The following is an 18,170-nucleotide window of genomic DNA, read 5'->3' as shown; positions in this document are numbered from 1 at the left end:
GAGCATGCTAAATTCCCTGGACACTCTACAGCACAGACAGCATGAGTATGGAGCCAAATCCTCACCCAGAGTTTCACCAGCATATCTCCATCAAAGTTACTGGGAGCTCTAAGTATCCCTTTGTAAGTCTGGATTTGGTCCTTGGAGAGAATATTACACTAAAATTACTTCAGATAGTCATAGTATCTCACTGTGATATATTCCCAATGGTCCTCTTTAGGTCCCCCTATCATTTTTTGACTTCTACTTTGCTACATCCTGCCAGATGGAGGTATGGAAAGAGCAACAAGTAAACAAAATATAAGGAAATAAACCCAACACTGGCTCCCTGTTTCACAATTAATCTTTCCTAGTGCTTGAAATCAGCAGCAGAGATCTTTGCAAAATTACAATTACCAGATATGCTGGATGCCAGAAATAATAAACCCAGCTGCAATACAGGGTGTTAGTTCTCTCCTGTATAGGAAGAGAACATGCTGTGGTATGTTCATCATTTAATGTCATAAAGTGTGTGCAAATCTAAACAGACTCACAGCTGCACCAAGAGTAAAATTACAGAACAGAAATGGTCCCATTTCTAACATTACAAGGTAAATATTCCATGCCATTCATAGGTGGACAGAAGTCTGGATGTATACTGTAGGTGATTCCAGGTGTGATAGAAAGTCTTAATATTCAAGATAAAAAAAACAAAAACAAACCCCACAACCTAGTAAAGTGGGTAACTAAACTCAGTTTATTCCCTGTAGTAAAGGTTTTTGTGCACAGAATAGCACTAATTTCTTTTACTTTTATGACACTGATTGTCATCTGCCTGTGATAATACAAACTATCAGAATTTAAGTAATATGAGAGGTAGAACAGCACACAATGATAAACTCTGGTGAGGTTATCTGAGCATTCAAATTAGAGCAACCAATTGTAGATCTAGACCACACAGATGTCAGTATGTAGATTCAAAGAGCAAAGGAAGAAAATCAAAGAAGCAGCAAGAACAAAGACACCATTAGAACCTGGAAAGTCTTCTAAGAAAAACACTTGAAGAACAGCAAGAATTGTTAATGCAAATTATTTTGTAATAAAAACTTAATAAAGTGAATACATAAACATAATGTAAAAGCTTGTTAATTGACATAAGAGGGTGTCAGCTTTTTATTTTCTGCTGGGATGAGTTATGTGGGTGGTGGTTTTTTTGATTGTTTTGTTTGTTTCGTTGTTTCATTTGCTTGTGGGGGTTTTTTGGGTCTTTTTTTAAATTTTTGTTTTGGTTTTTTTTATTAATGGAAAGGAACTTGAGATTTCCAAAAACATGCATGTTGGTACTTGTGGGTATAAAATCACATGGCTCTTTCAGAAGCAATTTAGCCTAAACAGTGCAAGTTTGCTCATGTAAGAGTAAAAGGATGAGGTCTCTATGGCATATTGCAGTATGGTCCTTGGAATAAGATACTCATTTACTAAATAAATTACTGTATAGTACTGTATAATGGCGTTCACATTATAACTGACAATTAGCACCATTAAAGAGAACGCTCATAAACAGCCAAAGCTCACATCAAATTAACACAGCCATGATTAAAATCACTCTTCTGATTTCTGCTCTTCACAGAAATAAGCGGCATTTTGCATAAAAATTACTACCAGGCAGCTAAGAAAAAATTAAAAAAATAACCCCACGGTTCTGCTGGGATGGTGGTACCTCACTCCAGCAGCACACAGAGCACTGCCACGTCAGCTCCTCACTTGCTGTGAAATATTAAGCATTGGGTTTCCCTTGGAGCAGCCAGCCAGCACAGTGAGCCCTGCCTGCTGCTGGGAACCAGTTTGGTGGCACGGGAGATTAAAGTGCTGCAATTACTCCTCTTGGCTCTAATGAGGGAAACCCGGGTTCTCTCCTGGCCTGAGGGAAGCTCATCTTCTTTATTTTAATTTTGTCACTTTTCCACTTAAGTGGTTTCTAGCATTTGCATGTCCACTTATATTGCTGCGGTTTCAGGAAGAAAAAAATAACCTGAGGAATTATAGTGGAGAAGAACAATAACAAAATACAAAGGAGTCAGCAATTCATTAAAATTTAGAAAATGCAACATTAAAAACTTTTCTTAACTCTAATAAAAAAAAAAAGCCTTTTTCAAAACTGGCACAGAGCCCATGTCCTCATTAGGATTCACACTCCACTCACACAGCAATACACTAATGGTATCACTTTAATGCAGCATCACAGCACTACTTCCTGGCTTCACACAGATATTGCTTGTAAAGTGGCAAGAAAGAGGGGAAAAAGAAGTTTCTAGTGAATGCTGGCCAGGCCTGGTATCAGTCTGGATGTATGTGGAAGGTTGAAGCACATGGACATCTCTCATCATGAATGCCGCTTCAGAGAAAGCCAAACTCATAATGGCTTCATAAAGATCAAGTATCACTAAGGAAAATCTAATCAATAAATAAGCAATCAAGACCACATAATGAAAGAATACCATTACATGTGCCATAGTTTAAAAAGAAGTCACAATATGCTGCATTAAAGTACTGCAAGATAATACGCCTTTGATCCAACATGCCTTTAAAGCAGGAAACAAAAGGATGTTCTCATATATCTTACTAACTAATTTAACATATAAATCATAAAAAAATATGATCCAGATGGGCTTCAGTGAAGGAAACCAATTAACGTAGACAGCCTTACCATCTGACACATTAGTTGTAATAATAAAGACCAAACAACATGGTCAAACAATAATGCTCTGTATTAGATCTGACATTTCTAATTAGTTTCTGTATCCTCTTCAAGAAAAAAAGACTACCAGCAAGCACTTTTTTCCCAGAGGAAAAAACTTCTAAACTTAATGTGCACAGACCTCATTCTATGGATGAAGCTGATCTATCTGTGTTCCCTTGGGATGTGCGTTGGAACTAATGGGTTTTGCATAGTCCACATCTGGTTGCAAAATAAAGACTTAGAAAACATTTCCTTTCAGTTGCCTTGCCACTGTAACTGCTGCAGACCTGGAATGCCAATACCTACACACTGCTGTAAGCTTTTCCTGCGTCCATGGGCTCAGAATAACCAGAATGATTTAGGCTTTGCTTTCTGTAGGACAGAATTTTGGTTTATTGTTTCTACAGCCTCCCTAGAAATGCTACTTCTCAAATGAAGTAGAGTATTTTTGGCACAGACTTCCCAGCATCAGGCAATTGGGGTTGCATCAGACAGTTGCAAGCTGCACCACAATTAGCATTACAAATTAAAAGCCCAACTGAGAATACATGTACAGTTACTGTTTGAGAAGTCTAATCCCAATTATTTAGACTGGTTTTGCCTCTATCAGCAATAAAGACTCAATTTTATCACCTTAGACCTATTGGACCCTCCAAAATCCACCCACAGAAATCCTTTGCAGCATGTGATTGAAAATCAGAATTCTTGTGTAGGAGGTAGATAGCATGACAATAGGAAAAGGCTTGATCTGGAAACTGTTCTTCCTTTACAAAAAAGTAAAGGAATGGCTGTGGGAATTCTGCTAATGTCATCATATCAAGGAAGGCCAGAGGCCAGAGGTCCATGTCATTGCAACAAACACAAATCACTTTATTAGGATTAACACTAAACCTACCTGATCCAGCAACTTATTTTGCACAGCATTCATAAACAAGCCAAAATAACATAAACATAAATTCCTAAAGGTTGTCAAGGCAGTCTCCCCCCAGTTTTCAAGTTAATATTCCGAACAACTGAAATGAAGAATATTTACACCGTAATAAATTTTTTTCTTAGAAACTTGCTCATTTCCACAGTACAAGAGCTTCCATTCATCAAATGGACACAATAAAATAGCCTTGGTATCCTAACAAAGAGTTTCTGAAGTAGAAATATTATGTTTGACACAAACAAGAAGGCCTAGGATTTTTCACCCCTCCACTCCCCCAAATTTCAGAAGAGGAGTTGACTGGCTCTGTAGATTTCCTGAGTTTTACAAACACCTGAGTTTTACATGTTCCTGAGGTTTACAAACACCAGTATTGCCAATTGAGACAGACAAGGCAGCATGAGTGTTTGAGCCTTTGCTCCATCTGCTCAGGGGTGGCCCTTTGTGAGAAATCACAGCTACATCAAGGAGATGATAATGGAAAAGCTCATTAAAAAGAAGACAAAAATAAAATCGTTGCCTCTCAGAAAATCTAATATACAGGTACACAATTGGGATACAAAAAACAGCTTCTAATTCTTGTGTGATGGGGCAGTTTGAACAGGCAGGTGAAAATTGGAGGTTTTGATAATGTACCAGAGTCTATGACAACCTCCCTTTGAGCTTTGGAAGCCTCTTCCCACCTCCTGATAAACCTGACTTGGCTACAGCCACATGTGATGAATTATGGCAAGCTGGGGGGTGAATCAAGTCCCAAGACCACCACTTCTGCTCACCCATGAATTTTCTGGAAAAGCAAGCGCAGCTCCCTGCAACCTGCTCAGGAATCACATGCCACACTTGGGAACCGCATATCTGCTTAACCACAGGCAAAAGTAATCCCAGATAACCTCTTGTTTATCTCACCATGCAAAACCTTGACTATCAAGTGAAAACTATCAACAAACTCTGTTGACACAGAAAACACTGCAGTGACGAAAGAGCGACCTGGGGCTACTGCTCACAAGCCAAGACCCAACTACACCCAGCTCCCTGAGAGTGCCTGCACTCAGGGCCCTCCAAAGGCACATCCCCACAGTCACAGCACACAGGTGCCTGGCTCTGAGCCCATCTGAAGCCATGTCCCCACAGTCACTGCACACAGGTCCCTGGCTCTGAGCCCATCTGAAGCCATGTCCCCACAGTCACTGCACACAGGTGCCCGGCCCTGGCTCTGACTTGGTCCATCTGAAGCCATGTCCCCACAGTCACTGCACACAGGTGCCTGGCCCTGGCTCTGAGCTCATCTGAAGCCATGTCCCCACAGTCACTGCACACAGGTGCCCGGCCCTGGCTCTGACTTGGTCCATCTGAAGCCATGTCCCCACAGTCACTGCACACAGGTGCCTGGCCCTGGCTCTGACTTGGTCCATCTGAAGCCATGTCCCCACAGTCACTGCACACAGGTGCCTGGCCCTGGCTCTGAGCTCATCTGAAGCCATGTCCCCACAGTCACTGCACACAGGTGCCCGGCCCTGGCTCTGACTTGGTCCATCTGAAGCCATGTCCCCACAGTCACTGCACACAGGTGCCTGGCCCTGGCTCTGACTTGGTCCATCTGAAGCCATGTCCCCACAGTCACTGCACACAGGTGCCCGGCCCTGGCTCTGAGCAAGGCCGTGTTCCCAGGGCGCTGTGCCCGAGGCCGTCCCTCACGCCTGGGATAGCTGGGCCGCTCTCGGCTGGGGCTGGCTCGGGCCCAGCTGGCTCCAGCACAGGCAGAGCAAACACAGAGCTGTTGGCACAAATCTATGGGGAGGTTCTGTTAGTGCCAGGCAGGGGACAGCAGCTGAACCCAGGTAGAGGTCAGGTCCTGTGTGTGGGCAAGGAGGCAATTCCGATGGCAGACAGAGGTCTCAGCACGATGGCTCCCAAACTGCTGCTATTTGTTTGTAAGCGTCATGGGAAAGGAAAAGTTTGGAGGACAACAAGGTCACTCAGCAGATATTTGTAAGCAGATCCTCCCACACATGGAAAGCTTATGGGACAAACGAGAAAAGTGCCTGTTTGCAACTTAACCCATGGGACATGAGAGCTGGCAAGGCCAGCAAAGCAGAGCTTGGAGCTGACATTGCAGAAGCACATGAGAGATGATGGATAGAGTGCTGTGAGGGCCGGAAGGGCCTGCAAAGTGATACGTTCACTGAAAGAAACATTGCCCTGTTTCACAGTTGCCTCGGACTACAGCAACACATTCTGATTTTGTTTTCTCTGAGAACACAGGCACATGTCTTTCCACTCACCTCAACGGGGAACCTCTTGCCGTTGATGCTGTGTTCAGAGCCAGCCGAGCCGTTGCTTTGACCCCAGTGAAACTCCACTTTCTCTGCCTTGAATCTGCCCGGCAACCCGGCACCACTGACAAAATAATCGTCCTTCAACAGGATAGCAACTGCACACACAGAACAACAAGAAAGAAACTCAGCATAGTTCTTCTGAAACACGGTTTTTGCTCATTATATCAGAATACTTCTTGTAATGCATGTAAAATGTTGGGTCATCATTTTCCTCTTTAGAGGGATTGTTAAAAATCAGGTCTGCAAGTAATGTTGGCTAATTCTGGAAGTGATTACGAAGTTACACAGACTACAGAAAACCCCAAAGTCCAAATTTCTCAAGGACATTTTGCCCTCCCTATTGGACTTTCATTAAATTTAAATGGAAACTACATCGAAACCTGCTTAATGTGGTTCCAGAGGGTAATGGCTGACCATGGTCCCTGTCCTTATAAAACCCTCATGGTCTGTAGATCAAAGTTAAGAAAAGAATGAGTCACCTGTTTTTTGGATTTCCTCTTTTTTGTTGGTGGGGACCCCTGTGCCCTGTCCCACCTCTACTGCAGGACATGCTGGGTGCTTTCCTTAGCCTCCCTGCTCCTCCCCTCTGTAAAATCAGAGAGTCACAATAACACTCTTGAGACCCAGTCATGAGACATCCTCCATAAGAACTGGGTTTTATTACAGTCACTCTGATATTATTATTACTTGATTCAATGCGGGTCAGAAAGATCTTCTTTGTATTCTCTTTTCACTTCCAAAAGCCTTTGTATTTTATGTAACAATAAAAGCTGGGGGTCCAAACAGAGGGCAGAATCATATGGTGGAAGCTGGTACATGTTACAGGGGAGGCCTGTGGTCCAACCAAGAACTGATTCCAGCTTTCGAAAAATTCCTTTCTGCTACTCTCACTACAATATCCCTTTCCTTTCCAGCATCTCCTGGTTTTAATACACACCATTCCTAAAAACTGCTCCCTGCAAAATTATTTCTTCTCATCCCTCATAAAAACAGAATAAAATTTGAATATTGTTTCTGTAAAAGTCATTGCAGAGCAGTGCTTGCTGTGCTTAGAATCCTGTGATTTAAGTTGTGGGGTTGACTCTGGAGATTTTTTTATTTTTTAATGGAAATAGCAAAACCCACAAGGATTTCTCTGTGTTCTTAAGCCAACTATGTGTCATCACAACAGGAACATTAATATAAATCCAATTTCATTATGTAAGAAGGAGGATTTTATTTACTACTGAAAAAAAAAAAAAAAACCAAAAGAAAGCTACTTGTGAAATAAAAGTTATTTCTCTGTTGGTGACTCAGTGCAGGCTGTGCTGCAGGCCAGGCTCTGTGCCCTCCCCTGACAGGGACCTACAGCAGCATCATCTCAGGTGCAATTTTTCCACACAGCTCAACTTTAAACGTTTTGTGTAAAAACCACCCTAATGTTAAATTGCATGAGATGTTCAGATGTTTCTAAACTGTGCCAGCAAAATCATGGGGCTGTTTTCTTCCATCATTTCTGCTTCTTTCTGCACTCCCTTTGCATCCAAGTGCTTTGTGTAGGGGGATGGGTGGTGCAGAATTGGCTATAGGACACTGCCAGTGTCAGCTAGGTGCTGCTGGTAGTCACTGTCTGCTTACACCAAATCACTGAAACAGAAGTGACTGAAAGCACCACTGCTCTCTACTTCCTTAAAAAAATTCTCAACGAGCTCAGCAGTATTTTAAATGGTGAAATATCTCATTCAATTAGATAAAAATTCCATAGATGAAATTTTAGGAGATGAGGAATACAGCAAAGCAGATTCACATGCATCTGTTAAAAACCTCTGTGGAAATTCAGTTGCATCTAATAAATATTTGATAGTCCCCAAATAATTTATGGTTCTGTCAGGGGTCATTTTACTTGTTTTAGATGAATAATTAAAAAGGATAATTAGGAGGATGTACAATCTGGAATGTTCATCTAATTGTTCATTTTACAGTATTTCTTACACTGCTGAGCTGTGTGACACATGTTCCCATCACCTTCCCAGCTAAGCAGCATCCCCTTACTGGCAGGAGCTGCCCTCCTTTTCCTGTGACCCCAGGTATTCAGGACTGAAAGAACCAAACAACACTTTGGGAGCCACTGCTTTTATCCCAGAATTTCTGTAGAGTGCAAGGAATCAACCCCCAAAGCCCACTAATTTAAAATACTATATAATTGAGATTAAAAACCAAATAAAGTGGTGTTCAGCCACCAGGACCACAATTGTGTAACGTCATTTTCAGGTTCAGGGATGGTGTTGGATGCCCATCACCTCTGTGGGAGCAGGAATAAACCTGGACTCAAAGCAGCTCTTCCCCTGCCCTAGCAGAGCAGCTCTGATGGTCAAGACCAGCCAGAGTGAACCACATTACATAGGATACTAAACAACATTTCTGGCAGAAATTTTAGTAAGTTTTTCTGAGCAAAATTCTCCTGATTTTAGAAGTTTTTGGCATGAACACAATTAATGCCAATACACCTATGAAATGTGTATATCCTCCGAGAGATCTCTAGCACTTAATACTAAGGCCAGCTACTCTAGTGAAGAAATTGAACCCACGTTAGTGCCTTTGTCAATGTAATTGTGCACGAAAGCACTTCTAGTCAAGACAGACCTATAAAATCCATTGATATTTTCTGAATGAAATGCTGTTTTCTGTACATTGTCTGCTCTTTACCGGACAGAGAGGGGGACACAAACAAGAAAGAGCAGAAAAAATCTAAATCTCCCTTTCAGACCCTAAAAATAACTCATTGTTCAATCATAAAAAAAAAATTACTAGGTCCTACAGCCATAACAATAACCCAAGCAGCATATTTCCTGCCAGTTAATGAGCATTAAGGTTAAGGGCCTTCAGCTTTCCCAGGGACCTCTGTCTCTTTAAACCAGACATTAATTGCTGAGAAATGCCCTCTACATCCATCACCATTTCTTAAACAGTTATTTAGTTTACTGTCTCTGTCAGTCTGCAATATGAAGGTCTTGTGTGGCCATCTGCTGCAAGACTCTGCTGCCAAAATGCATCGCGATTTATGGCACAGTCGGCCTCTATCTTCTACCCACAAGCCAAAACATCCTACTTGGTTTGCTGCTCTACCACTTACCACCTTAAAAATTAATGCCAGGCAAGTTTCTTCAAAAGGTCAGAAAACCAAGAAAAGGAATGGGACTTGATTAAACAAGGGAGGAGTTAGGAGCTCAGCAGAAGAAATCAGGGCTGACAGCAAGGCAAAAAGAGTCTTCACGTTACCAGTAAAAGGCCGTAAGTTACCAGGAAAAGTGACAGTTACTGTTGCTCTGAGAAGCAATAACTTGTCAGCAAAAATCCATACCCCAATGGGTGAGGAAATCAAATATAGCAGCAGTGCTAAAATCACCCAGCAGAGAAGACTGAAACTTCAGCTTTCATTGCCAACTGCGCCAAGAACCAGAAAATCTGCTGACACTTTTCAGTTCAACAGAACAAGGTTCTGCTTGTACCAGCAACAGTGTGGCCAGCAGGACCTGGGCAGTGACTGCCCCCTTGTACTCGGCTCTGGGCTCACTTTTGGGCCCCTCACTGTAAGAAGGACATTGTGGGACTAGAGTGTGTCCAGAGAAGGCAAAGGAGCTGGGAATGGGTCTGGAGCACAAGTTTGATAAGGAACTGCTGAGGGAGTTGGGAGGGCTCAGCCTGGACAAAAGGAGGCTCAGGGGGGACCTTCTTGCTCTCTACACCTCCCTGAAAGGAGGCTGCAGCCAGGCGGGGGTCAGTCTCTTCTCCCAGATAACAAGTGATGGGACAAGAAGAAATGGCCTCCAGTGTTGCCAGGGGAGGTTTAGATTGAAAGAATTTCAAAAGGGTTGACAAGAAGTGGAAGAGGCTGCCTCGGGAAGTGCTGGAGCCACCATCCCTGTAGGTATTTAAGAGATGTGTAGATGTGGCACTTAGGGACATGGTTTAATGGTGTCCTTAGCAGTGCTGCGTTAACAGTTGGAATCAATGTTCTTAAAGATACTTTCCAACGTAAATGATTGTACAATTCTAACATGGCTTCCTATTGTATGTGCAGCAATGTTACTGCTACGTGTACAGGACAGCATTAACATCCTTCTTAGAAGAACAGCACCATCACTTTTTTGTGGTTTTTCTAATTACATTTATTGCTGATCACCACAAACAGCCACTCGGACCATAAAGGGCAGGGTGCATAACATGAGTAGATTAATTAAGCACCAAATTTCCATAGCATTCAACCTTGCCTGAACCTCATGCTGCTACCAAGGGCAACCAAGTCAGGATTTCAAAGCAAACAGGAGCACTTCTCAGTGAAGCTGGGAAAAAAAACCCAAGTAATGCAGCAAAACCCCCAGCTATGCTTGGTGGTGGTTTATGTCAACTGGATTTGCTTTGCAGTGAAGGAAAACAGGCTACAGCCTGCCACTCCATTTCATCTGAGGGGAAATAACTCCTGCTGAGATCCTGAAATGCTGGAGCTGGACCTGAGGCACTTTCTGGACTCCAGGCCACGGCTCAGATGTGAAGAGCCCTGGAGTTGATGGGTGTGTCTGAGGTCACACTGTGTGCACAGCTGAGCCACCAATTCCAGAGCAGGTACATGCCCTGGATCCAGCTAGCCCACCTGTGACAGGGGACATGGCACAGAGAGCACTATAGAGATGCATGTCAGATGTTAATAAAGATAAAAATATACTTCCAATAAATAAAATTGAATTAATTAGTGGTTTAATCCAATTCCCTAAAAATACTTGACCTTGTCAAATGAAGAGGGTGGCCTTATAATTTCTGCTTTTTACGTTTTTAGAATTAAAGAGTAATCAAATGCATGCAGCTTTGCATATAAATCAACCTTGACCTTTCGTTGAACTGTTTTGGTAAAAATAAGCAGTACTCATGCCTGCTCTTTTTTCTCTAAAAGCCAGAACAGACAGAGCAGTAAAGGATTCAGTTCAATGAAGAACACTGTGCTATAATCATACCAGAAAAACATTAATAAGCCCCCACTACTCTGAGCAGTTATTGCTCTTTCTTCTCTAAAATCTTCCTATTTCTAAGACTTCCCCTCTCCTTCCCCCTGAGCCCTGCATCTCAGCATTCTTTTGGATTAGGTGTTACAGCCTCCCAAAGCTGATAATTCAAGGTTACACCTTGAAACTCTTACATTGCCTTTTATTCTGAGGAACAACTGACTACCAAGAGAATTAGTTTAGACTGAGAACAAAAAAAAAAAAATCACCAAAAAAAGCAGCCCTTAAAAAAACTCCTTAAAATCAATCTGTAGAACTAGCTCTGCAGAGAATGCAGAGGCAGCGGTAGGTGGCTCCTACTGAAAAATTACTTTTTAAAAAAAAAGACAAAAAACCCCAAACAACAGAACAATGAAAATGGAGGAGGGTGGAACATGGCTTGAATTTTTAATTTACTGCTAGTCAGGCTATGGAGACAAGCAGAAGAGAACATACCTGTTTTTCCTGTGTTTTTCATCCAAGTCTTGTTTGAAGATTCATTGTCAAAGCCATCCAGCTGTAGCTCTTGATACTCATCTCCAACATGGGCCAGGTGGTCGATGATGTCTATGGGGGACTGGTGAGACCCCCCACACTTCTCACTGGACGTCACCCAGTGCTCGGGACCATAGGTACCTGTGAAAAAGCACCAATGTCAACATCCCAGTGGCTCAACAGTGCTGGAGAACTCTTAAGTGTGAGGATGAAGCACTGAAGCTCCCCAGGTAACTCCGCCACAGTTACAATTCCCACGTCTGAAAGGGGTTAAGACTTTTTAACTTATGAGGAGAGTGAAATCCTTTGGCTTTGTGCTGTGTTCCAACTTTGCCTCTGGCAGTAATGAACAATGGCCTTTTTTTTTTTAAAGCAACTATTCTATAAAACTTTCTGCAGTTCCCAAGCTCCTCCCATGCATATGTTATCAATTACTATGTTGCTCCAGGAACTTCCCTAAAGCTCCAGCATTAATATATTACTGTACAGTTTATCCTTTCATTATGGACAAATAATGTAACAGGCACATATTAACTTGTGTTCTTGCAATACTATGCTTAGATAATATGATCTTTATTAATGATCTCATTTCTTTTGGAGGTTTTGAAGCCAGAAAATAATAAAAGAAAGAAATAAATTAGAGGTATGTTAGTAAATTTGAAGAAAACAACAATGGAAAAAAAAATTACTCCGTAAGAAGCAAACAGGACAATAACCTCTCAGGAATACACAGTAAATTTATTTTGTCATTATTCTTACATGACTTTTGTGGTTTTGATGAACAATTAAAATAATATGGAAAAATTAAAGGTCTTAGGCAACGACCTTGTCATTCACACCACATGCCAGCCCAAGATGTACTAGAACACCAGGGACTCTCAGCACCACTCTTAGGAGGATCTAAAACAAATTTCGAATTTTTCTTATGACCAGCCTCTTCAACCCTTAGGTTGTATTAACAGAGACTGAGAGCTTATCTTCCTATGAGTGCAAACAGCAGTTTAAGCTCCTAAAATAACAGCATAGATTTCTTGTAAAGCACTTGTTGCTCACAACTCTTGAAATGCTTTACAGCAGGAATCAGCTACATTATTCTTATGTAAAGACAGGGAAATTGATGGCTGAGAAGGAAAGCAACTTGCCCAAGTTCAACTACAAAAACCAAGTTACAACCCAGTAACTCTGCTCTCCCGAGAGTCCTGATGTCACACCTGTGTCACACCTCTGAACTACACAGTCAGGAGGTCTGTTCAGCAGGCAGCCAGCAGGAAATGATGCACCAATGTGCATTTATTACCCTTGCATGTGAGAGGCATATGTATATTCAATTAGTGCCATCCAAACCCAGCAGTTGGGAAGGCCAGTTTCTTTGGCCTCTGGGTTTTAATCTGTCTAGTTGCAAAGTGCATTAGTGCTCTGTTCTCGTGAGCTGATGCAGGACATTTAATCAATAGCAAGATTTTGCTATACTCATCACACACAAATGCTGTCTGGTACCCAAATGACAATAAGAAAATTTTACTTTCAAGTACAATTAGGCAAAATTGCAATATAGTTTAAAAATCATTTACATCATCTGCCCAGGTTAAAAATCAGTTTTGTTTATCTCGGGGTTCAACTTATATTGTCAGCAAGAGCAGCTTTCAGTAATTTCCCAATGTACCACAACCAAGGAGAACAGAATTATTAAAACCCCTGCATGGGGGAAACCAAATGTCTTCCACTCAAGCACAGCTATTTTTCTCCAATCAGGATGCTCTTAGTAATTGGTCTGTAGTGAGTTAATTGGAAATTCAGATTTACTTTACATATAACCTTGCATCTACCCCATGAAATTTGGGAATTTGCTTTAAATATCTAGCACTACACATAATCAAACCCGCCAGCTCTCGTTTTCTGGCTTTATTATAAACAAGGGGTGAGCTTTTCAAAAGCACTCTGCCCACAGAGGCTATCACAGTGGTTTCAGCTGTGCATTCAAAAGGAGCTGTGCACTCCAATTTTTCTTTTGTAAGTATTCTGGTGTCAATGAGGAATTTTTTCCTTTTTTTAAGTAGGCAGATTTATTTTAACAGAGACTGTAGGGTTTCTTCCATGCATCTTGTCACATTTATTTATTTATTTATTTTAAGTATAGCCAGTTCTCAACCTATCTGCAGTGAAAACTGCCTTGTCAAAATGAATAAAATAAGCCATAAGGGTAAACAAACAAACCACCATGTTGAATTAAAACCTCAAGTGACTTAGGTACCTGAATTGACTCTTGCTGAAAAATGTGGTGTTTCACAGACATTTGAAGGCTTTGTTTCATTTTAAAAAACAAGTCTTCTTTTTTTTCTTAAATTAATTTAACTTGCTTGAATTAATTTAATAGCAATAAATCTCTTTCAATAAATACAGTAGCTTCACTTGCTTGTAAATCTATAATCTAACAAAATAAAGCCTAGCAGTAGCTGCTTTCTTCATGTGACAGGATAAGTTTCCATGCATAAAATGTTTCCATACTCGTGCTGAATTATTAAATTTAAAAAAAAATCTAATGCAGTGAAACCCTCTCAGCAACTCAAAACCTCAACTTAGTGCTGGTGCTGTGACTCCAAGTCCTGACATCACAAATTACAGTCATAAGGCTAAGCTCTGATTCAGAGGTTCAAGACCTGCTAGTTAAAATCAGCCCAGGATTCTATAAATGCCTAGGCTTGCCATTAATTTCTTTCACAGGTTTTTGATATGTAAATGACTACATGCAACGTGGCCTGCACCATTATGGCTGCAGCTTGAGACAGACATAGGGGCCACAACCCCAACATCTCCATTCCCAGCAGTGCAGAACTGGGGCTGCCCCAGCTTCAACAAGGACCACAGAAAGGGGAAGGCAGGCCAGGGAGGGGAGAGGAAAACTTCTGAGGCTGAAACAAAACTAAATTCCCCTCCTACCCAGGGAAAAAAAAAAAAAAGAAAAAAAAAAAAGAAAAAAAAAAAAAAAAAAGGCACTCAACAACCTATAAAATGTAATCAAGAATAGTGCAGCGTGATTCACAAATTCCCAGGTGGCCACCAGAAGGGTTCAGGCCCAACTGCATGTTTTTTTTCCATGGACATCCAAGTGCACTTTCAATTAAAACTGATCTTCCACTACAGATTTCAAATTAATTCTTCTTCCAAGTGTCTCATGCTCCAGACATCCTTGCTTTGCAAAAAAGCCCTATATCATTAGAGGAGGAAATAGAACACTTTTTCCAAGCTTGCAGATATTGATTACCTATTCCTTCCATCAAAGCACAATTGCCATTCTGCACTGTATAAATCTCTTCAGCGTTAGACACTTTATAAAGTAGTGAGAATTATATCATTAATCATTTGCAGTTACACCTGTCTTACTTTATTGAATTTTTTGTTTTTTAGAACTTTAAATAAATGCTTTTAAATGAAAACATGACACTAAATAAAGACTCTGTTTCACTTAAACCTAGTTAAAAAAAGAAATCCTGTAATTCTGTGTGTGACATTTACCCATCTGAAACACAGGAACTTATGGCTATTTGTATTTCATTTTTCCAACAGTAAGCATGGTGACTTAAATCAAATAAAATTTCAAATGAATTTGAGTTGGCCTTTTAAGGATGATAAATAATTCGGTTTTCAGAAACCAAGTTAAGAACCCACACCTGTGTTAACAAATAACACACGTTTCCACTGAGATGGTGGGACAACCTGCAGGCAAAGGTAAACATCAGGCAGCCCCATCCTAGAGCTGGAATATTTGATGCAGAGGCAGGCAGCACAGAAAGAATGATAACTGATAACGTTCTGCAGGAACTGAAGTCAGAGTTCTGCCTCCCAAAAACCATGGGTTTGGGTCCAACAGCTGGGGCAGAAGGGCTGGACCCACCCCAGATCACCCAAATGCAAGAGCAGGGTGTGCTGGGGTGGCAGCCAGGTCTCTGTGGACTTGAACTCTCCTCTGCTGAAATCAGGGACAAAAGGGCTCCCAAGGCTGGAAGGAGAGCTGGGGTCAGGGAGCTCAGCAGCTCCTGGGGTCTCACACACATTTTCAATCCATCCAGAGATGTTATCAGCCATCCTTGTCTGAAATTACCTGACACTTCCTAGATTCTTTTCTCATGCAAATCATTCTGTCAATGACTGCAGTAACTTTAATAGTTTTTTAATACACTGTCTGCTCCTTAAATATAACCCAAGATTACTTTTTTCTTCTTTTTACTGTACAAAGAAATGAGCAGTCTTCATTAATGAAAAACCATTAAAGTAATGTATTCTGCCAAAATCTAATTAAAGCTTGCATAAAAAACTTCCACTTAAAAAATCAAATATATTTGTTTTTCTCATACAGGTTTCGTTTAAAACATCTGTTGTTAAAAACATTGGCATTTCCTTGATTTTGCATAACTTTTTAATTAATGGATCGGCTACTCTGATATAAACTTGTCTGTAACACACATACCTTTACACAGATATAGTTTAACAGAAATTAGCAAATTTTGAGTCATATGATTTTCATCATTCATTCATAAAGAAGTAGAAATATAAACTTTTTTTTAAATTTCACTTGTTTTCTAAACATTTTTACAAAAATGTGATTTTAAATCTCAGACCTGACATGGAAATAACTAGTTTAGAGGCTTTAATTTTGGAGGTTTTTCATTATTTGTTCTTCTTGGGTCCTTTTTTTAACAGAATTACCTCAGACAAATCTTTGTCTGTACTGAATGCCCCTTTACTTTTCATTTCTGAATGAAAATGGTAATAATGATTGCAAAGCAATCAGATACCCTCATTTCTGCAATTAACTTGATTATTTCATGGAGACATCCTATCCCATAATCTTAATATGGGAGAAAATTCCATGTTTCTCTTAGAACAAAATCCAACCAGTTATTAGGGATGGACAGAACAAATTAGTATTTCCTTTTCAAATGAAAACAGAGGTCCCAGCCTTTGCTTGCACAGCTCTGGAGGGGCAGCCTACAGACTTCAAGAAGCACAGCAGGTGAGAACCTGTGTCAGGCTCTGGATAAATGGAGATGCTTCCTTTTTCAGGGACTGGCAGCTATGACCTGCCCAAGCATTCCAGCATTTAGCTGAGCAACACTACAGATCTGAATCTCTGCCTCCAAGTCTCTGCCCTACCTGAACTGCTCCATCACGAGCCAAATCTCAAGAAACACTGAAATGTCACCACCAGCAAACAAAATCATCCTTTCTTCCACACAGAGAAAGAACAAGAGAGAGGTGCCCTTGCTCAGCTACAAAGTAATGAACTTCAATAGCAGGGTGGATTTTCAAACAGGAAAAAATTGTTTAAAACAAACAAGTATCAGTGAAATTCACTACAGAAGTGAAGCATCTTAAGATCCTTCAGAAATCTCAGTCCCGGGGCTCCTCTCTGTTATCTCCTGAAGCTGTCACTTGATGCCAGAAGATCTCACCATCACTGTTTGCCATTTAAAAGGAGCTGTATCAGTAAGTCCAGGAAGGTGCTTAAGCCACATAAATAGTGACAGGAGGGAAGGCACATACTGCAGATCCAGACTGGCTGAAAAATCAGCCTCCCTTTACCCTCTCCTCTCACCTGCAGTCCCCTCCTGGGAAGCAGAAATAAAGTGAAATCTGTAGGATGAAGCCTAAGGACCGCACTTAGATACAAGGCCAAAAAGAATGATTTGAATGACATATCTCTTGCTGATTGATTTAGCATGAGGCTGCACAGGTAAAGGTATAAAAATCCCTGAAAGCCTTGATAAAAATCAGTAGCATCTTTCAGAGGTCTTCCCATTGCAGAGAAAGCAGCCACGTTGTTAAATCATTATATTAGGGGGAAAAGTTGCTGAAATTATACTGTCTTGCTCTAAAGTGATGGCATACCAAAATCAAAGGGATGGAGAAGGAGAGCCTGTAGTTAAGAGTTCACAGTGCTGCTTTGAACAAAGATTTCCTGCCCTGGGGGAAAAGGGCTTTTCATTTTATTATTCTCTGTCATCACTCTGTTTAACATGAGACACTCGTGCTTGCAGAAAATTCCAATTACTGCTTGAAAAATGAGAGCGAATACCAAGGGCAGGATCCTGACGAGCTTGCTGAGACACAAACAGGTCCAAGCAATCTGCAAGCTCAGTGCAGGGAAGGTGTGCCAGGCTTGGGAGAGGTGTAAACAAGCAGGGACAGTTTTCTGAGAAGTCAAAAAATCTGAAAGAAACTTTCCCCAAGAACAATCTCTGATAAGGCATATCTTAACCAGTACTTGTCGGAACAAACACAGAATACAGGAAGATGGAACAAAAAGGGGCTGGATTTAGATAATCCTTGAGCCACCAGCAGCAGCACAGAAGCACCAATGCCACCACAGCTCCAGCACTGCCCAGCCATGGGGCTGTGGAAGGAAAGCTGATCTTCCAAACTGATCATGTCAGTGATACTGTCACACTGCCAGAATGTGGCAATCACAAAGAAAGGCTTTAAATCATGCTCCTAAATATAAACTATCCTATAATGTCTGCAGCTTTTGAACTGAAAGACAGAGTGCCATGCATGTTCTCCTTAAATTTTCATATCCACAGTTGCTACCGTTTTTTTACAGTGGATTTCTAATTAAACTTCCTAACCTTCAATTACCTTTGGAGAAGTTTTTAATGTGTTTTCAATCTTCAGATTCCTTA

The 18,170-nt window shown here is 41.1% G+C and overlaps 1 protein-coding gene across 4 annotated transcripts in view; it reads right to left on the bottom strand.

The window, feature by feature from the left end:
• Positions 1 to 18,170, bottom strand: part of PTPRG (protein tyrosine phosphatase receptor type G) — a 391,280-nt gene that overhangs the window by 172,522 nt on the left and 200,588 nt on the right. For 2 of the 4 annotated variants that reach the window (XM_064432899.1, XM_064432900.1), the window contains exons 3-4: positions 11,455 to 11,634; positions 5,930 to 6,078 (exon numbers count right to left, since the gene is read on the bottom strand). In XM_064432899.1, the coding sequence (XP_064288969.1) occupies positions 5,930 to 6,078; positions 11,455 to 11,634 (329 nt within the window). Of the gene's footprint in view, positions 1 to 5,929; positions 6,079 to 9,095; positions 9,224 to 11,454; positions 11,635 to 18,170 lie in introns of those variants that run through there. The other 2 variants (XM_064432903.1, XM_064432902.1) reach the window with 2 other exon arrangements.

The sequence above is a fragment of the Passer domesticus genome, chromosome 9, assembly GCF_036417665.1.
Source record: "Passer domesticus isolate bPasDom1 chromosome 9, bPasDom1.hap1, whole genome shotgun sequence".
NCBI classification, from domain to species: Eukaryota; Metazoa; Chordata; class Aves; order Passeriformes; family Passeridae; genus Passer; species Passer domesticus.
The sequence above is the reverse complement of the archived record's forward strand: the minus strand, read 5'-3'. Positions and strand labels throughout refer to the sequence as shown.